The 21,299-nt window shown below is 45.7% G+C and overlaps 1 protein-coding gene across 5 annotated transcripts in view; it reads right to left on the bottom strand.

Moving 5' to 3' along the window:
- Positions 1-258: 258 nt before the first annotated feature.
- The window catches only part of DPP8 (dipeptidyl peptidase 8), a 28,714-nt gene continuing 7,673 nt past the window's right edge, over positions 259-21,299 (bottom strand). For all 5 annotated transcript variants that reach the window (XM_083586403.1, XM_083586404.1, XM_083586401.1 and 2 more), the window contains 16 exons: positions 20,890-21,058; positions 19,789-19,899; positions 19,466-19,594; positions 18,364-18,425; positions 17,015-17,115; positions 15,070-15,247; positions 13,460-13,619; positions 12,645-12,724; positions 10,447-10,599; positions 9,939-10,074; positions 7,714-7,859; positions 7,463-7,609; positions 6,962-7,114; positions 5,130-5,272; positions 2,997-3,108; positions 259-643 (listed from right to left, as the gene is read on the bottom strand). In XM_083586403.1, the coding sequence (XP_083442529.1) occupies positions 518-643; positions 2,997-3,108; positions 5,130-5,272; positions 6,962-7,114; positions 7,463-7,609; positions 7,714-7,859; positions 9,939-10,074; positions 10,447-10,599; positions 12,645-12,724; positions 13,460-13,619; positions 15,070-15,247; positions 17,015-17,115; positions 18,364-18,425; positions 19,466-19,594; positions 19,789-19,899; positions 20,890-21,058 (2,106 nt within the window). In that variant the 3' untranslated portion in view covers positions 259-517. The remainder of the gene's footprint in view (positions 644-2,996; positions 3,109-5,129; positions 5,273-6,961; positions 7,115-7,462; positions 7,610-7,713; positions 7,860-9,938; positions 10,075-10,446; positions 10,600-12,644; positions 12,725-13,459; positions 13,620-15,069; positions 15,248-17,014; positions 17,116-18,363; positions 18,426-19,465; positions 19,595-19,788; positions 19,900-20,889; positions 21,059-21,299) is intronic.

Raw genomic sequence — 21,299 nt, forward strand, 5'->3', positions numbered from 1 at the left:
TGTAAAAACACCAGGCAGGCCCCACAAATAACCCAGAGGTGCATTTTAAATAAAAGCACACATTCTACTCATGTAAAAACATGCTGATTCCTGGACCGTCTGTGGGTCAGACTTAGAAGGCGATTGGGCCGGATCTGGCCCCGGGCCTTAGTTTGCCTAACCATGGTATAAAGCTTTGGGTAAGTACAGAGTAAGCCCACTTACTCTGGAGTGCATGAACCACCCTTAAAAGAGAAAAAAAACCTCTGGACTGCCAAGTAGCACAGATGTTGACTTTATTTACATTTAAAAGTATTCATTTGCTGTACAGCGTCGTCTCCTTGTATGGCACCAGGTTGACTTTTTTAAAAAAATAAGGAGAAATAAAACGAAGCAAGGCCGAGGACGTGTCGACTGATCTGTGTGGGAAGCAGGCACCAACAACATGACGCCCCTTTCCGAGGCGTTTGGTTAAGCAGCTGTATTTGTCTGTGCTGAGAGTTCCTGGAAGGGTGGGCGGGAGGGAGGAGGGGTGTCATCAGTGCTCTGCCTTCAGCACGGCCATGTGTGAGCCCAGATTCTCCTGGAGATAATACAGGAGGTGCAGTTCATAGTGTTCTCCAGACTCAGGGACCCTGATGCTGTGCCTCTCTTGTGGATAGATCTAAAGAAAGGGGAGGAAAGGAGTCAATTTTCCTTCACATAATCTGCTGCTTCAGACGTCTTGTAAGGCCTTTTGCCCAGGCTTTCTTTGGCCCTGCCTTCGCTGTCTGAATTCTTATTTTTAATATGCTTTTATACTACTGCTTTACTGGTTTTAAGTTCTATCACTGCATTAGTGTTGCAGTGATATTATCGCTTTTGTGTCGTGCGTTGCTAGGTATCATTCTGAATGTTTTTGGCCTACAACTCCCATGATCCCTAGCTAGCAGGACCAGTGGTCAGGGATGATGGGAATTGTGGTCTCAAAAGCATCTGGAGGGCCGAATCTGAGGAAGCCTGGTTAAGAGGTTTACAAATGCTTCTCTAAATGCCCCCCTTTATCACATATACAGCACAACACGACAACAGATAATAATAATAATAATAATAATAATAATAATAATAATAATAATAATTATTATTATTATTATTATTATTTATTTATACCCTGTCCATCTGGCTGGTTTCCCCAGACACTCTGGTGGCTTCCAACAAAATATTAAAATACAGTAGTCCATAAAACGATAAAAGTTTGCCTAAACAGGGCTGCCTTCAGATGTCTTCTAAATCCCCCCACAAAAGCATCTGACCCACTCAGCCCACCCCCACCCCACCCCCCGCAAACCAACCAAACACAACCAACCAAGCTCTGGACCCTCCATTCTCTTGCAGTGCCAATAAAAATAAATATATATGTATAAATAAAGGACCTACCCACGTGATGCTGACACAAAACCCCTGCACAAACACTATGCAACAGAACAAAATATCATTATCCCCCCCCAACCGATCTCTCTCTCCCTCTCTCCTTCTTCCCCTCAACGCACAATGTCTTTAACAATCGTGTTTCATACCAAATGTAAACGAACTGCGAGAAAGACTCAATGAATTGAAAGTGGAGACGCTCTACGTACTTTCCCTTGTTGGTTTGTTGGTTTTATTACACAAGAAAATCTTGAATAAAAACTTTAAAAGAAAAGCTTTTATAGAAGAAGAAGCAGGAATCCTCAAACTTTCTGGGCCCGGGGGGCACATTTGGAAATTTCCCTTGGCACCTCAAAGCAACCATTTCAAGAGAAGAAAAACTGGCAACGCCCACAATTATCACTGGTTTTAAAAAAATAACTACTAAAGTAAATATAGCCAATGGAATTAAACCAAAAGACACATTTGGGGTGAACTGGCATCCTTTTCCTACAGTGCTAAAGAGGAAAATCCTTTTCCACAATATTCCTTTTTTGTTTTGTTACTGTGATTGCATGTGGTAACTGGAACTACCACACCACTAAAAACAAAACAACTTAAGAGATCTAAGCAATGATGTAATGTAACCTCACATATTGAGAAAGTCCGGAAGGGTAAGCTTTGTTCTAATGCTATGGTTGCTATTTTGTAATTTAAGAAGATAAAGTTTTTGTTTTTATTTTTTTGCAATGCTCAGAACCATAACAAAACAAGCAAAACACCTACACACCCCTCAAAAAGCCCAATAAAGCACAGACAACAAGAAGAAGTAGGCACCCACCCCAACCAAATCTGATAAAAAATTTAAAAAACTAGGAGGGCCAGGAGCGGTTGGTGGGCAGCAGAAACAATGGTTAAAAGCAGGGGTCAGCAAACTTTTTCAGCAGGGGGCTGGTCCACTGTCCCTCAGACCTTGTGGGGGGCCAGACTATATTTTGGGGTGGGGAATGATGCAAGAGCACCATGAGCCCCGGTGGCTGCTTACCTGTGTCTTGCGAGTGGCAAGGGCTGGCGGAGGGACGGCGCGCGAAAGGGCTCCGGAGAGGGGCTGCTTAAAATGGCAGCCGCTCAAGTACTGCTGCTGGCACCAACAAAGCCCAGCCCCCTTCCTCCTCTAGCCAGGGCAGGGAGAAGCCAGGAGGAGGGAGGGAGGAGCCGCCGCCGCCACCACCATGGGAGGGAGAGGGAAAGAATGTGCGTGCTGGCGATCCACACAGCGATTCCCAGACCGTCCGCGGGCTGGATCCAGAAGGCAATTGGGTCTGATCTGGCCCGTGGGCCTTAGTTTGCCTACCCATGGTTAAGAGATTCGGAGAAGGCCAGGATATGAAGCCTTTGTGGATATGAAGCTTATCCTAGCTTGCTCCGAAGGCACTAACCATGGTTTCTCAGTTGGGACAAAACGGTAAACTATAGTTAATGGAAGACTCCCTGGTTTGTTTGCTATACTGTGAAGGAGATGTGCATGTGACCAAAAGGCATGTTTGTATCTGACTGGGGCTGATGGGAGTTGTAGTCCAAAATGGGTGGGAGGGCACCAGGTTGGTGAAGGCTGTTCTAGAGCATCTTACCTGTAGATCATAAGGCTTCGCAGCCCGGACCAGAAAACTAAGCAAAATGCTGGTATGTGCAAAATGAACATTTTCATCGAGGAATCCATGCAAGAGTAACAACCGGTTGGGTCTGAAAGGACGAGGGGAGAAACAGTAAGCAAAGCTTCAGATCGTTTGAATTAGAATTTCTTCGAATCCTGGTATCGTCTGAAGATACCTATGTAGCTAATACCGGAAGGGGAGCGTGAAATAACAGACCCCCAGGATTGGAATTTCCCCCACTGCTTTATTTTCCTGACAGTCCATTTTAATCATTCAGAAATAGAGAGAGATTCATAAAACCAATTAGTAACAAAATGCACAAATGCAAGTCATACTGGGCAACAGAAACCTGGATCTGAAAATCAGAGTGGCAATTCTTTTTTCAGCTGACTATCCCAAGGAAGTGACACAGAAAGACCTTTAGGCCTGCTAAATGGGTTATGTTAACTTTTTCCAGTGTTTTTTCGTTCAGCCCTCCAGTTAAAATCTAAATAATGCAAGGGAAGCTTTAAGCTGACATGTTTGGGATTCCTTTTTTAAAAAAGAAAAGGTTTTTTTATAGAGTTTATAAACAGAAATACAAAACAATCTCAAATATCCTTTTTGTCCAACATTACTCTAAGTAAAATAAAAACATAACAAAAAAGAGATAAGAAGAGATAGAAAAGAACTTTCAAGAGGACATAGAAAACATGCAATTCAGAGATTAAAGAACTTCCCATTCTTAGTCTGTCCACTATACATAAACAATAATCACTTCATCCATGTTTAGGGTTCCAACAAAATAAGTTCCAAACAAAGTTTTGAATTAGCTAGGTCATCTAAACCATGTGAATATCACAATCCTATTGATGGCTGCTTATATGTCCTATTAAGTTCAATGGAACTTACTCCCAGGGAAACACATATAGGAGGGATGGGGAATTTGTGGCCTTCCAGTTGCTGCACCCCAACTCCCAATGGCTCCTGCAGCCAGCATGACCAATGGTCAGGGATGTTGGGGAACCATAACAACTATAGGACCACAGGCCAGCCACCCCCAGCACAGAAGATCACAGCTGAAATGCACTTAAACTGATTTCCCCCTTGTAATAAAACGATTTAACTACTTTCGGATATTGGGCTAACGGTTCCCATATCTACAGAATATGCCACTTTTTGGCACAAATGCCAAGAATAAAATATGGGGTAAACCTCTGTGAAGCAAATCAAATAAAAGCAAATCAAAACAACTGTGTGAAATCAGATCTCTCATTGATTTAGGACAGCAGAAATGTGTTCTAAGTTTTCTGGGAAACCCACATCGCTGATCCCAAGGCTCCAAAACAATACAGTGGTACCTCGGTTACATACGCTTCAGGTTACATACGCTTCAGGTTACACACTCCGCTAACCCAGAAATAGTGCTTCAGGTTAAGAACTTTGCTTCAGGATAAGAACAGAAATCGGGCTCTGGCGGCGCGGCGGCAGCAGGAGGCCCCATTAGCTAAAGTGGTGCTTCAGGTCAAGAACAGTTTCAGGTTAAGAACGGACCTCCGGAACAAATTACGTACTTAACCCGAGGTACCACTGTACACTTCCTCCAGCCTCCCATCTCTCCATTCACCGTCCTGGAAGATTTAAACACAGAATTTAAACCCCAGGCCAATGAGAAAAGGTGGGAACGGATGGCAGAATACCAGCCTAAGTCGGAAAAAGCAGACGGTGTATGTGTCTGTATGGAGGAGCTGACAGGGCCGCTCTAGGATAGAAGACACAATCTTCCCTCTCAAGCCCTGTTAACAACAACTGTGGCTGATCTACAGCCAGCCACTAGGGTGGTATGTCTAATTAATGCACTTAATTAGCACTGGGGCTAATTGCGTGATTTGAGGCAGGGGGGAGGTCCGCCTGCAATTTCTTGAGGCAAAAGTTAATACTTTAATGACAACAAGGCTAGAAAAGCAGATTACTCGTAATGGGCCGTGATTATGTAAATGCCCATTCAAGTTTATTAAGTGGTTCTTTACTACCACGCAACCATTTAAGCATTTAATTAGGCAAGAAACAGCAGTGTTAGGTCAGAATTTAGCACAGTTGGGGGTGAAGGGGGGGCAGGAACACACTTACTCTGAAGGAAACTTATCCGCTTGCATAGCCACGGAGCCGAGGTAATAGCCCTGTTCGTTATTATCTGGGTGACCCATGTAGCGCTCGGTGTACCCTGTATCGTAGAAGAGCCAGAGGGTGACTGGGGCACCAGCAATGGCGACCTATGGGTAAGAAGACGCTCAGTGTTGTGTTATTCTCATTAATGCATTTATTTCATAAAATGTACATATATAACATTGGATTGTTCGGGGGGGATATGAAAGCAGTCTGCAAAAAGAATGAAACAATGAAATTAACAGTAAAAAGAAAAAGTTGAAAATCCCAATGGTAGCTTTTGTGCAACGTGACTTTTTCTTTTTTTAATATCATTTTTATTAATTTTTCTGTTTTGCAATTTCAAATAGACATTTTACATCCTTAAGATATCAATGACTTCCCTTCTTCTCTTTCCATGGTTTATTTGACATACCTTATATCCCTGCATATTTTACAAAAACTATGCCAATCGGTTTTCCGTTATTGCATCCATCAAAACTTGTTGAATTTATCTTAATGCTACCAGCGTTTTCAGCCGTACACAATTATTTTCCATATATTCAATAAACGGTTTCCATTCTTCTCTAAACTTTATGTTCTTCTTGTTCTCTTATTCTACATGTTAAGTCTGCGAGTTGTGCATATTCTGTCAACTTAAGTTGCCAATCTTCTTTGGTTGGGAACTCACTCGTTTTCCATTTTGGGGCTCACAAAACACGGGCTGCAGTTGCTGCTTACATAAATAACCTTTTCCGTAATGTGACCTTCTTCACTTGACATATAGCTTATGTCTCCCTTCCACAATTGATGCCACTGACGGCAGCTGTCTGTGTGTGAATTTGTGGCCACACAGAAATCAAATTGACTTTTATCAGAAAAAATAAACTGTGGATATGACTTGACTCCTTAAAAAGGGGGGAAGGAGGTGCCACCACTCTGAAGGCCCTATTGCAGGGGTCAGCAAACTTTTTTAGCAGGGGGCCGGTCCACTGTCCCTCAGACTTTGTGGGGGGCCAGACTATATTGGGGGGGGGAGAAATGAACGAATTCCTATGCCCCACAAATAACCCAGAGATGCATTTTAAATAAAAGCACACATTCTACTCATGTAAAAACACGCTGATTCCCGGACTGTCCGCAGGCCGGATTTAGAAGGAGATTGGACCGGATCCGGCCCCCAGGCCTTAGTTTGCCTACCCATGCCATATTGCGACATTGTACAGAATGGACCAGCTGATGAGATGGTATCTGTTGGAGCCAATGGGCTGAGTATATAAAAGACCACCTTTCAAGTTATCCAGTTCCAAATTTTATGCAACTTTATATAGTGGTACCAATACCTTTCGGTCACCATGGGCAGAGATGACCAACTTTTTCATTTTATGAGGTAGGCACTCGTTTTCTCCTGACTGGGGGCTGAAAAATGAATTTTTCCATACAAACTTGACCGCTTGCACATGGGATTCTTTGAGGGAAGGACCATAGGTCAAGAAGGGTTGATCACCTGCAGAAGGTCCCAGGTTCAATCCCTGGCAGCATCTGCAGGTAGGGCTGGGAAAAATTCCCTGCCTGAAACCCTGGAGAGCTGCTGCCAGTCAGTGTTGACAATACTGAGCTAGATGGACCAACGGGTCTGGCTCAGCATAAAGCATCTTCTTATGTGTTATATTTACAGATGGCACAATCAATCCTAACAAGACTTGCACTGTCAAATGAACAGGACATCTTGCAAAAGTTGGAAATGGAAACACGTAACACAAACACACACACACACATAGACACACAGCCGGTTGTCTTGTTGCACATTATCCTACCTTGAAGATCTCTGGCTTCTGCAACAAGGCCATAAGGGAGAGGTATCCCCCGTAGGACCAGCCATGAATGCCAACCCGGTCCAAGTCGATGAATTCATATCGGGAAGCCAAGTACTGCAAACCTTCCACTTGGTCACTTATTTCAATTTGTCCCTGTTGGAAGAAACCAACCCCCACCCCCCAAAAATAATATTAGGCTTGGAAAAATAATGGCATCATGGACAATGGGGGGGGGGAAGTGTCATCATGCACAGGGAAGGGTTAACATTACACTCCGTAGCTGTTATCCCCTCCCCCCCCAAAAAATCAGAATTAGGCTTGGGGGGGAAAGCCTTCTATGACCTCCAACGCAGTGCTTTTTCTGAATCTAAATGCAACTGGGAAAGGAGGGATGAGGCCTCTAAGGCAGAATTCTATGAGATTATCTCATCTCTTAATAAAAACGCAAGGTCGCAGCACTCAGACCTGAGTCAGGACTTCTGTACCTATTGAGCAACTTACCATCTTATATTTAAAGGCACCTTCAAACTTCAGACCGCGGTGGCAGGATCCCCTGTTGTCAATCACCACCACAACATAACCAAGGGATGCTAGGGTGTTCAGGCGGAAGTATTTGACCCCTTTAAACCGGTTGTTCACAAGTTGCACCTGGAAGGGAGCGCAGATTAAACTTCTACACTGCACACGCGGGGGCTGATTAAAAACAACATTTTTTTAATCAACAGCTTCCAGGAACAATGTTATCAACTGACCTGGGGGCCCCCATATATGAAGAGTACTGTGGGGTACTTCTTCCCGAGTTGTAGGTTGTGGGGCTTGTAGATCATCCCATAAAGCAAAAACCCTGAGGAGCTCTCGAAAGAGAAGATCTCAGGCGGAACGTAATCTGGGAGAGGCCCTGCAAGGATGCAAGCACAGCTGTCGTTTGCGTTCGGCATGGCAGAGCGGAGTTGGCCATTGCATCTCAACGCTGAACATCCACAGGTTCCCAAACGCCTCAGCCCAACCCATTTCAATAACCACAAGCCTCAAATTTAAAGCAAGGCGTATTTAGGAACAGCTTCAGATGGGTGGGTGTGGGTGTCCCTACTGGCATCCAAGATGTCACAAGTACTAGCCAATAGGTGCTTTACCTGAAATGGTTATACAGTGGTACCTCGGGTTACATACACTTCAGGTTACATACACTTCAGGTTACAGACTCCACTAACCTAGAAATAGTACCTCGGGTTAAGAACTTTGCTTCAGGATAAGAACAGAAATTGTGCTCCAGTGGCGTGGCAGCAGTGGGAGGCCCCATTAGCTAAAGTGGTCTTCAGGTTAAGAATGGACCTCCGGAACGAGCTAAGTACGTAACCTGAGGTACCACTGTAATAATAAGCAGTCTTGAGTGCTGTACAGTCGTACCTTGGAAGTCAAACAGAATCTGTTTCGGATGTCTGTTCGACTTCCAAAACGTTCGGAAACCCAAGTACAGCTTCTGATTGGCTGCAAGAAGCTCCTGCAGCCAATCGGGAACTGCGGAAGCCCTGTTGGACGTTTGGCTTCCAAAGAACGTTTGCAAACCAGAACAGTCACTTCCAGGTTTGCGGTGTTCGGGAGCCAAAACGTTTGACTTGCAAGGCGTTCAGGATCCATGGTATGACTGTTTTCCCATGACAAAGCCTAGATGAAGGTTTCTGCCCTCTGCTACAAAACTGTACTGCTATCCGTTGCTTCCTTTATCTTTTTAAAAAATATTATTATTATTATTATTATTATTATTAATAATAATAATAATAATAATAATAATTTATTTGTACCCCGCCCATCTGGCTGGGTATCCCCAGCCACTCTGGGTGGCTTCCAACAAAGATTAAAAATACATCAAATTGTCACACATTAAAAACTTCCCTGAACAGGGCTGCCTTCAGATGTTTTCTAAATGTCAGGTAGTTGTTTATCTCTTTGACATCTGATGGGAGGGTGTTCCACAGGGCGGGCGCCACTAGTGAGAAGGCCCTCTGCCTGGTTCCCTGTAGCTTTGCTTCTCAGAGTGGGGGATCCGCCAGAAGGCCCTCGGCACTGGACCTCAGCGTCTGGGCTGAACAATGGGGGTGAAGACGCTCCTTCAGGTATACTGGGCTGAGGCCGTTTGGGTTTAAGTCTGTACACCCCTGCATAAAATCAGATTCTGACTGCACAACCACAATCCTTACACCAGAAGAGTTTGGATTTGATATCCCGCTTTATCACTACCCTAAGGAGTCTCAAAGCGGCTATCATTCTCCTTTCCCTTCCTCCCCCACAACAAACACTCTGTGAGGTGAGTGGGGCTGAGAGACTTCAGAGAAGTGTGACTGGCCCAAGGTCACCCAGCAGCTGCATGTTGAGGAGCGGAGATGCGAACCTGGTTCCCCAGATTAAGAGTCTACTGCTCTTAACCACTACACCACATTGGTTCTCACCAGGAAAGGGGGAACCCCAGTCACATGGGCCAGAAGTGGCCCTCCAAGCCTCATAGCCCTCAGGAGCCTCCCTAGGCCACCCTCCTCTCTCCAGAAAACCAGTCCTGCATGGCACCCTCCTCAAATGCTTTTGCCTGGCCTGGAATGTGGAGGGGTGTGTGTGTGTGTGTGTGTGTGTGTGTAGAAACCTCTGACTCTGGCTTGGCCTGCCAGACAGAGGCCATAGTAGCATCTGTTGCTCTGCACACCAGGGCCATGTGGCCCACTGAAGGCTGCCCATGAGGGAATATGGCCATTGAGATGGAAAAGGTTCCCCATCTCCACCTCACAAGAGTCCCACCAGTTTTCAAGTGGCTTCCTCACATGAGGAAGTACTGCAAAATTCCTTTAGGATGCTTTGTAAGCTTTGGTTCACACATGAAACGAACCAACAAATAAAGGAAGAGGATGCATGAGGGCAAGGATGAAACAAGGCTCAGGGACAGGTGTCTTTTCACCTTCTTAAAAGCCTGGCACCGTATCTGAAATACCTGCGGAATCTAAAATGGTAGCCCAGAATTCCTTGGACCTGTTGGAAATGTCATCTTCGAGGCCGGTCAGCTTGTAGAGAGACACCTCGTGCGGGTTCCTCTGGTTGCTGAATTTACAAATCACCATGTCGCAGTTCTAGAGGGCAGGAGGAGAAATAAGTGACCACCTCTGAAAACCAGCTTGGGCCTACCAGGCAATTTCCCTCAAGGTTTATGCTGCCGTCACACGGCGTTTTATACCATTTCCCTGTTAGTTTCCATTTTATATTTGAGCTTTCACCCAATGTAAAGGCCATCTCCAGAAATGTTGTGGAATCTCATAAACGTTTGGTACTCGTGCCTGTGTTAATTGGTTCCAGAAATAATCAGTTTGCAAACCAATTAACCCATAAAATTGCAGGAGTAAAGTGATGAAATTCGGGGTTCTGCATCAGCACACAGTTCCTTCCTGCTATCTTCATGTGGGAACTCAGCACAGAACAAAACCACAGCGAAGGAGGTGAAATACCTGACTGACGCAGCAGGCGTAGGAGAAACCAGCTTCTGTCAGCCGCTTGATCTCCCCAGGGTTCTCGTAGTTAACAACATACAAGTGATGTTCCAAGGGGGAATCCTTTGTACCTTCAAAATATACCAGTTTTTTAGCTTCATCCACCCGGATCTGATAAAAAAAACAAACACACACACACAAAAAAACACACAGAAGTGACCCAAGTTTGTACCATCAACAATTCCCAGGGTGGATTTAGTTCTAAGTTCATTTCAACTGCCTATGTGGAAAGCTAATTTAAAACCCAGGTATACCTAAAGGAAGAAGTTACACCCCACTGCAGCCTCCTGGCTCAGGAAAAAAGCTCTCAGGTGAATCTTGATGCTGGCCAGAGCATGAAGCGGTAGGACAGACTATACCACTCACTGCAGGGCACATACCACTTCCGACTGCAAATCCCTGCAAACTGAAGACTAAAACATCAGGAACAAGGGGCCTATCTCAGCACAAACTATGCCAACTATGTTTGATTTCAACTAGCGGGGAGCATTCAAAAGATGTGTATCCCTCCCTGGATGAATACTAAGACCCATATTGCCAACTTTCTTTTTTTAAAGAGGCTTCTAGCATCTGCAGAACCTGAGATATGAAGGAAAACACACAAACGCTATTCTCGTTTTCTGTTTTTGTGGGAAATTAGCCTACTTCCCTCCCTTTCGATGTCTTGTTTGCTCCCACCCCCAGAAAGACCCCTTTGGACACCAATGCCCCTGCTCAGGGGAGGAGTGGGAATTCCGAGAGCTGCAATGCCTGTTTTCCCTCCATTACACAACTTCAATTGCATGATTATTTGGATTTCTGTGGGCATGTCCCTAACAGGTCGTGAAAACAGGGGCTGTGTACAGGTTCCCGAGCCTGTGGTGGGGTTGCATAACCCCTGTGGCTGCTTCTTCATGTCCAGTTACTCTGTAGGGGCCACAGATCCATGGAACCAAGCTGCAAGATGGCGTTTCGCAGGTAGGAACGCCACTCTCTTGTTTGTTACTGGAGAGATCTGCTGTGCAGCTAACTCGGAGGAGGGCTTTTAGTGTGGCTGCCCCTGTTCTGTGTACAGTGGTACCTTGGGTTACATACGTTTCAGGTTACAGACTCCACTAACCCAGAAATATTACCTCGGGTTAAGAACTTTGCTTCAGGATGAGAACAGAAATCATGCTCTGGTGGCATGGCGGTAGCACGAGGCCCCATTAGCTAAAGTAGTGCTTCAGGTTAAGAACAGTTTCAGGTTAAGAATGGACTTCCAAAACAAATTAAGTACTTAACCTGAGGTACCACTGTAATAGCTGCCAAGTCAAGATACGACAGGCACCAATTTTCTGCAGTTTCTGGAAACAACTGAAGACATTTCTCTGACGACAAGCCTTCCTAACCAGACAAATTGGTCGCTGCCATCAGTGTCCACATTACATTGCGGTTCAAAAAACACAAAACAACCCTCCCCCCCCCATCACATACTGTTTTTAGTTGTTTTTGTTATCTTTTCTACACTGTTAGGTTTTCTACATTTTATGTAAGATATGTATGCGGAACGTGATCAATAAATGACAACGGCAAGAATGAACCTAAACGATAATTCCACACAAAACCCTGACTGCATTGTCTGTTCTGTTTTTCACTATGTGGGCACTGAGGTTGCATTTAAGTCTCCCCCCCCCCCCCCGATCAGACTAGCTTGATGCTCAACCCATGTTTAGGTAAAGGTAAAGGTACCCCTGATCATTAGGTCCAGTCGTGACTGACTCTGGGGTTGCGACGCTCATCTCGCTTTACTGGCCGAGGGAGCCGGCGTACAGCTTCCGGGTCATGTGGTCAGCATGACTAAGCCGCTTCTGGCGAACCAGAGCAGCGCACGGAAACACCTTTTACCTTCCCGCCGGAGCGGTACCTATTTATCTACTTGTACTTTGACGTGCTTTCGAACTGCTAGGTTGGCAGGAGCAGGGACCGAGCAACAGGAGCTCACCCCGTCGCGGGGATTCGAACTGCCGACTTTCTGATCAGCAAGTTCTAGGCTCTGTGGTTTAACCCACAGCGCCACCCGCGTCCCCCCCAACCCATGTTTCAGCTCATGCTTTTGGGGGTGGGGAGAGGTCAAGCACATACTTAAAATTCCTGAATGCATTTGCCAGATTAAAAATAAAATTGAAGGGTCTTACGTTGGACCCGTGTCGGCCAAGAACTTCCCATTCCCCACTGGTAATTGGCACCTCTTCTTTGATGGGACACAGGAAATCACCTGCAAAAACCAAGATCAAAATTATCAGAATGCCTGCGCGGTGGCAGGGGCTGATAGGAGCTGTAGTCCAACAGCAGGCAAAGGCTGCTTATGGGGCTGCTACAAGACCCTCTCCTGGGCTGTCACCCCACACACTTCTGAGGGCGACGGAACAACACAGAGGGCCCCCTCTGCTGATCTTGACATGCAAGAAGGCTGGTAAGGAATCACAGAATTGCAGAGTTGGCAGGGACTCCAAGATTCCTCTAGTCCAACTCCCTGCAAGGGAAATCTGGGCTTTACAAGCCGAAGTTTGGATCCTTGCCTGCCCAGCACAAGGCAAGCCAGTCAGTTTCGGCTGTCAAGTTCTCCAGTCTAGATTACAGAGAGAAAATGAAAATTGTTGCTTCGTTTGCACACTGTATTCCACAAACGTTGGGTACCGGTCTAGACAAAGCAAAGCACCCGCACTTTCCATCTTTCCTCTTGGGCTACTGAGATTCCTTTCAATACTTCAAACTCATCTTTAGAATCATAAGGACTAGCAGCTTAATTTTTTTATTTTAAAGTGGGGCACAAGCTGACTTTCAGAAGTGCAGGATGCTTACAGCCCCAATCCAAGCCTAACGGGCGACTGCAATGCTGGGATGCCAGCCTGAAAGAAATCTCCTAAGAAATTGAATTCCCTCAACCACCTGATGCAGTTTATTCTATTTCATTTGAACTTAGGAGCAAAAAATGGCCAAAGCTGGTTACTTGGAGCAGGGAGTCCTCCACTCGAGCGCTTGTACCGGCTCTCCTTTAAAACGGTTGTGATTCTGTACAGGTGGCGGAATCCTGTTTTGCACTCGGAGGCAAAGATGAACTCTATCTCATCCTCATTGGTTTGGGGAAAAACATGGAAGATATCGTGGACCTGTTGGAACACAGGAGGGTTGGAAGTTGAACCGAAGGATGGAGATTGGGCCCGTTCGCACGCAACTGTAAACTGAGGTTTAATATTATGCGGACAAGCCTAGTCAATGCAGAACAAAGCATTTGCCTCCCGCACCCCTTTCTTTCTTCTTCCAGCACAGTCATAGCAGTCTTTTTTCACTTTTAAGGAATGCCAGCTTTGTCTGCTTTATGTTTGAACCAGGAATCTTGGTTTATAAACAAACAAACAAACAAACAAACAAATTTTTATTCATACCCCACCCCTCCCGGTTCAAAAAACCGGGCTCAGGACGGCTAACAACAAATTTAAAACACTTAATTGATGCAACAAAAAACAGCCTAAAATACAGTATAAAATGTGAATAACAATAAATTCAGAATTCAAAAATCAATTTAGGGGGGAAATCCATCCAATAAAGATTAGATGATCACCAGGGCTAGCTGGCTAAATTAGTCCTATTTGGGCCAGTGAGGAAACCAGGTGAGAATTAGCTTAACACAAGATCTGTTTAGTTAAGGTTTGGAGGTGGCTTGCTGTGAGACTTATCTGTTTGTTTTAAACCAGGATCCCTAGTACAAGCAATTAAAGCTAAGCTGGGATTCTTTAAAACTGAAACTAAGCTCTGTCAAAGTCTTCCTCCTGGACACTCAAAGTCTTCCTCCTGGACACAAAGCATTAAGGCTGGCCAGCACAGTGCAATGGAGCACAGTTTAGTGTTACCTGAAAATATGGTCACTAGCAAAATCAGCGTACCCTGAACAACTCAGTCCTTCTCTCTCCATCACCTTTGAAGTGCCTTCCTTCCAAAATTCCCCTGCCTGTCCAGTCATTTCTTACCGATGACACAATCAGCATCTACCATCCCCTGGAGCCTGTGTGAGCTATTTCCTGTAGGGCAGGCAAACTGATCACGCACTTTCATTTAGAAGCTGCAATAGTTATTGAGATTCTGTAGCTGACACTTTCCCTCCACGCAGTTATAATGTTGTCAATAAACTATGACATCACACTAGGGCGTGGCTGAAGAACCTCAGACCCAGGGACTGAACGTGGCCCTTCAGGCCTCTCTATCCGGCCCTGAGGACTTCCTGTAGGATCCGCCCCTTCACTAGGCTACGCCCCTCATCAGCCCTGCTTGTATCTGACTTGAATGTTTCCTTGGACTGTGGCAATGCTTCTTGCTTGCCTGGAAAGAAAATCACATGTTGAAGTGGGGCAGAGGCGAATCCTCTGACGTGGGTGTGGCCTGAACTTAAGTCTGTTGCACAAAGGCAAGAGCCACACCTGTTGCTCCGCCCACTTTTGCCTCTTGCTCCACCCACCACTAGCTTGCGGCCCCCGGACTGTCGCCCAGGAGGCCTAAAAAGTCTCCCCGCTCCTGGTCTAGGGGCTGCTAGCAGGACTTCGCTCAAGGGGATAACATTCTTACATTTATCCAGATGTCTGTTGTTTCCTCGTAAACAATCAGCGGCGTGACAGAGTCGGGCACTGCGTCGATCAGCTTCTGCCTCTCCATGGCGTCCTCTTCCACGGGGATAAATAAAGCGGGGGGAAGGAGCACAATTTGAAGCCGCGTTTGAGAGCGATCAAGCAAGATGGCCCAAGCACTGTGGACGGAAGGGGGAAAGCTTCGGAACATGGCAAGAGCTACGGCTGAGCGCTGCAGTTGAAACCCCAGCTCCCACAACCCCAGCTGGAGAGATCCGAACCCAAGTCCCTGTGGATGCCAGTGGGGCTTCCTTCCACGTTTCCGAGCACAGTTCCAAGTGTTAGTGCTGAGCTTTAAAGCCCTAAACGGCCTCAGCCCAGTATAGCTGAAGGAGTGTTTCCATCTCCATCATTCAGCCCAGACACTGAGGTCCAGCTCCGAGGGCCTTCTGGTGGTTCCCTCACTGCGAGAAGCCAAGTTACAGGGAACCAGACAGAGGGCCTTCTTGGTACTGGAATGCCCTCCCATCAGATGTCCAGAAGATAAAGAACTACACAACTTTTAAAAGACATCTGAAGGGAACCCTGTATCGGGAAGATTTTAATGTTTGATGTTTTATCGCTTTTTTATTTTTATTACTAATATTCTGTTGGGAGCCACCCAGAGTGGCTGGGAAAACCCAGTCAGATGGGCGGGGTATAAATAAATTATCATCATCATCATAATCATTATCCAAGGAAGAGATTTGGACATTGTGCTCAACAAAAAACAGCTATAGACTATGCAAGGGTCATTTGGAACAACTGAACAAGGCTGATTTCATATCATATCAATCACAAATATGTTGTATTATAAATGTTATTATTTATTTTGGAATGCCCCTCAATCGGGTCTTGTCAGGGGACTGCCATCGGAACAGGGGAGGGAGGCAGGGGGATACAGAGAGCCTCCAAAGCTGTTGAGCAGCAGCGCCTCGTCTGCAGAGGGGTGAAACGTAAGGAGGGGAGGAGGAGATTTGGGGTGTCTAAGTTCTTATGCTGGGAGAGAAACCAGAAGGGGCCACTCCCGGAATCTGCAAGCGACTAGGATGGACATGAACTTTGTGTTTCTGCACTGTATATAGTTTGCACCAATAAAACCTGTAAAAGACAGGTCGGAGTCCTGCCTGGTTACTCGCAAGCAACCACCACCAGCACCTGACAGGTCTCAAAAGCAATACAGCAAACTGCTTAGAAGCATGTTAATGGAAAGGGATCAAAGCATCGCAAGAGGTGTTGAAATTTTGAGAGGTTGGATAGTTACAATGGAGTGGTCTCAGGGTGCACATTTTTATTTATTATTATTATTACTATTTATTACTATTATTATTAAATAAAAATGTATTTAAAATTTAAAATAAATAAAAACTAAAAAAAAGAAGCATATGTTGGAACTATATCATATGTACCGTAATAAAAAATAGCATTTATTTCTTTCATAGAATCACAGCATTGTAGAGTTGGAAGGGACCCTGAGGATCATCTAGTCCAACCCCCTGCAATGCAGGAATACGCAGCTGGTCCATACAGAGATCGAACAACTAAAGCATCCATTATAGGTGGCCATCCAACCTCTGCTTAAGAACCTCCAAGGGTTTATTATATCTATTGACCACCTTCTTTCCTCCAAGGAGCTCAAGGTGGCATACATGGTTCTCCACTCCCCATTTTATCTTCATAACAACCCTGCAAGGTAGGTTAAGCTGAGAAAAAATAACTGGCCCAAGGTCACACCCAAGCGGGGATTCGAACCCTGGGATCCCAGGTCCTGGGCTGATCCTCTAACCATTACGCCACACCCAATAATAACAAAGCCCTCCAACACAAGGAGTTTGCCTCCTGCTCAGAACAGTCCAGTTCCAGCCAAAAGCTGCTGGAGAAATGCAGGAAACCATAAAAACACGCACTATTTCCCCTCTCGGGTCCATCCTGCTCGAGTGATATACTCCACGCCTTCAAACAAGATCTCGAAGGGCTGGACGAGTTCCTTGTCAACCACATCGGAAATCTGCCAAGAGAGGTAAGGGTGGGGAAGTACTGTTCAGAGAAGCTCTCCCAAAGTGTGTGCTCTGGGACTGCTTTTAAGAGGTCTTAAATAAATTTTTAAAAATTGTTTTCTCCATTGTTGTTTGGTACCCTCCGGGCTCCTCTGGGAGGATGGGTGGCATACGCATTTAATACATAAAATAAAAATATAAGCTACTAATTTCACTAATTACTGTGATTGTAATTCATTAACGCATGGTTTGCACATTAATGGACTTGTTTCAGTTAATATGCATCTTAGTTAAATTAACCCCAAAATAAAAGGTAAAGGTAAAGGACCCCTGGACAGTTACATCCAGTCAAAGGCCACTATGGGGTTGTGACGCTCATCTTGCTTTCAGGCCGAGGGAGCTGGCGTTTGTCCACAGACAGCTTTCTGGGTCATGTGGCCAGCATGACTAAACCGCTTCTGGCGCAATGGAACACCGGGACGGAAGCAAGCCAGAGCACACGGAAACGCGGTTTACCTTCCCGCTGCAGCGGTACCTATTTATCTACTTGCACTGGTATGTTTTCGAACTGCTAGGTTGGCAGGAGCTGGGACAGAGCAAAGGGAGCTCACTCCGTCATGGGGATTCGAACTGCCAACCTTCTGATCGGCAAGCCCAAGAGGCTCAGTGGTTTAGACCACAACGCCACCTGTGTCCCCGCAATACATAGGCATTAATCCTACCAATTCACAATGATCATTTATTTATTCATTCATTTATTCATTTTGCTGCACTGATATCCCCCTCCTCCAGGAGCACAAGGGGGCATACAGTGTTTGCCCCCTTCTCAATTAGTCCCAACAACAACCCTGGGAGACAGGATGGGCTGAGAGGCTCAAGGTCTGCTTCGTGGCTGAGTGAGAATTTGAACCCTGGTTTTCCCCAGCTCCTTAGTCCGACACTCTAACCAGAACACCACACTAGTTTTAAAAGATTTTAAAATGGCTATAATGCAAACCATGTGAAATATACCTCCCGTTTTCCAGTGCAAGAATCCAAACCTTTGCCCCCCCCCCCCGCTGCCATTTGGGCATGTGGCCCCCAGAGGATTTGAAACAAGCCAATGTGGCCCTCGGAACGGGAATGGCTAGCCACCCATGTCTGAAGGGGTGCCTCATGTTTCTTGCCCCATTTGCTTTCCAGCAGTTGCCCCATTTGCCACCAGGCTAGACAAGTCACCAAACTGATTCAAATGAGGCGAAACAGAACATCAGACTTACTCTGCCCTCAGCATTGATGGTTATTTCAGACAGCTTGAAAGTTACTTTGGGGTTAGCGGTACCTGAAAAAGAAAAGACAGCAGTCAATGGTCACTAAGGAATGGCAGAATTATTTCAGCGCAGTGTCCCGGGCATTTCAGGGCATTTTCTGCTGCTGCCCCTACACATGGAAATGGCTTTTCAATTATTTGCTTCCAACACCTTGTAAAGATGTATCTTTTTGCACAAGCTTTCCTTATTCTATAAGGTTGGATCCTGTAACATTGATAATTTTGTATGGCTCCCCCCCCCCTCTGTTTTTTTACTATATTGTTTGAGAGTTTCATGTTGATCTGACCACTCAGAACGTTTTAAAATCTTGAAGTGATTTGGAAATACAGTGGTACCTCAGGTTACATACGCTTCAGGTTACATACGCTTCAGGTTACAGACTCCGCTAACCCAGAAATAGTGCTTCAGGTTAAGAACTTTGCTTCAGGATGAGAACAGAAATCGTGCTCTGGCGGCGCGGTGGCAGCAGGAGGCCCCATTAGCTAAAGTGGTGCTTCAGGTTAAGAACAGTTTCAGGTTAAGTACGAACCCCCGGAACGAATTAAGTACTTAACCTGAGGTACCACAGTGGTACCTCGGGATGCGAATGGGATTCGTTCTGGAGCCCCGTTCACATTCTGAACAGAACGTAAGACGCGACTACGCGTCTGCACGTGTCGCATTTCACCACATGCGTGTGACGTCATTTTGACCGTCTGCGCATGCGTGAGCGGCGAAACCTGGAAGTAACGCGCTCCGTTACTTCTGGGTCGCCGCGGAGCGCAACCCGAAAATACTTATTCTGAAGTGTATTTATCCTGAGGTATGACTGTACTTTTTAAGTGAAATAGTAATCCAGGAGTGAACCCAATGCTAGTCCTACTCAGAGTAGGCCTGTTGAAATTAACGGACATTGCTAACACAGACCCATAAACGTGAGCGGGTCTAGCACTTTGTTGGATATACTGTAACCCAAAGCAAATAAATTTCACACTGAAATGGAAAGGAACTCCTGGTGGCTTTCACTAGGATTAAACCGCCCCCATTTGAGCCATAGCACAATCTATCTCACCGGTTTTGGGGTACCGAAAGGAATCTGTCCTCCTTGTCTCCAACATGGGGGATGTGACATGAATTATCTCCACCTCCGACTCGTCATTCTCTTCATACAGAATTCTAAGGATTTTGCCTCCACCTACAGCTACCAGAAAGATGGATGCAAAATGAATTTCAATTGGAACAAATGCAAGGTTCTGCATTGGCAGGTATAACCAGCTGCACAAATATAAGATGTGGGACATCTGGCATGTGAAAAGGATCTAGGGGTCTTAGGAGACCATGAGTCAACAGTGTTATGCAGCAGTGAAAAGAGTTAATGCTAATCTGCATACTTACTCATCTCTGAATCGGGACACCACCAGTAGCCAGAGTATCTGTCAAACTCTTCCTGTAGCACAAAGGTAGCAACCCCAGCAGACTTGGGGTCCTCTTCAATGTTGGCAAATTCTATGCAGGCAATGCCAAGAAACATTATTTTTCAGAGAGAAGAATGCCCATGGAAAGCTTGAAACATGCATTGTGACTCATAAAATGTCCATTATTGTAGCTGGAATGGCAAGGACTCCACCCCACAGGGGGGATGGAGAACCCCTCTGGCTCTCTGGACCATGCCCTTAAGATGGTCAGCTTTGCGGGCCAGATATGATGAGTGGACCTATCAAAATTCATTGGATAACTTTGCAAGTCTCCACCATCTTGCTTTAAACTTCTAATGTCGGAGGTTTAAAAGGGGACTGCAGAGGCTCAAGCAGGAGCAAGGGGAGTTGTCTTAACATTCTTTGCAAAAGCACTCTTTGAAACAGCCGACCTCCTTCTCCCTTAAGTACCTGACTGACAGAGTAGGTTGACAGACAAGCCCCCTGCCAACTGCCCAACTGCACCAATATTTAAAAGAGCATGAGTGGCTGCTTCAAAGAGGGCTTTGGCAAAGGACTTGTGCTTTGCAAAAGCACTCTTTGAAGCAACTCTGCTTCTCTTTTAAGAGAGTGGGATGGTGGCAGCCAAATTTTATTTGTCTACCACTGGATTAAAACACGTCGACATCTGCATGCATGGACTGGCTTGCCTAAATAAACATGTTGCAAGCAGATGCTGAAAGGAGCTCAGCAAAGGCACCTTCCTGAAGTCAACAAGCAGGGAATTCCGAAGTGTAGGGGCTACTACACTAAAAGATCCATTTCTCCCAACTGCAGAATTAGCATTATGTGGCACCTGTAACAGTGCCAGTTCTGCAAACTGAAGTGGGCACATTCTCTACAGACCCCATGCCAGAGACAGATGGGCCTCCTACTCTGTTGGGGCATCCTTGCCCGTGAGGAATGCATCACCCAGTCGGCTCACGTGTAACTCCCAAGCCACTTTTGCCTCCTCACACTGCCCCACTCGTGCTGCCCTCGACTTTCTTCTGCTTTTGTCCCATGCTAAAGGTAACCATACCTTTGTGTACAAATGTCAACCTCCGTTCTTCTTTGGTTGCTAGATTGGAGATCCAGATGTCGTTGCTATGGATAAAAGCAATCCAGTTTGGATCTGCTGGGCAGAGCTTGGGATCCATCCGTATGTTTGGACAGCTCGTCTCTACCAAATTGGGCTGCAAGGGTTGTTTCTGCAAAAAAATGACCGCGGGAGAGAAAGACACTGGAAAACAGCCCTTTTGAACTAGTGAATCCTTCCCATGGGGCTCAAGGAATTTTTGCAGAAAGTGTCTGGGATGCGGTGAGAGTCAGTGAGAGTGAATCGTCTTACGGACTTTATTAGCTTAGGGAAAATGGAGAGTAAAGGGAGGGGCATCAAATGGACTGGGAGATGTTTCTCACCTTCTCTCGCAATATTATTTCATTATTCAT

The sequence above is a fragment of the Podarcis filfolensis genome (genome assembly GCF_964270895.1).
Source record: "Podarcis filfolensis genome assembly, chromosome: 14".
In the NCBI taxonomy this organism is placed as follows: Eukaryota; Metazoa; Chordata; class Lepidosauria; order Squamata; family Lacertidae; genus Podarcis; species Podarcis filfolensis.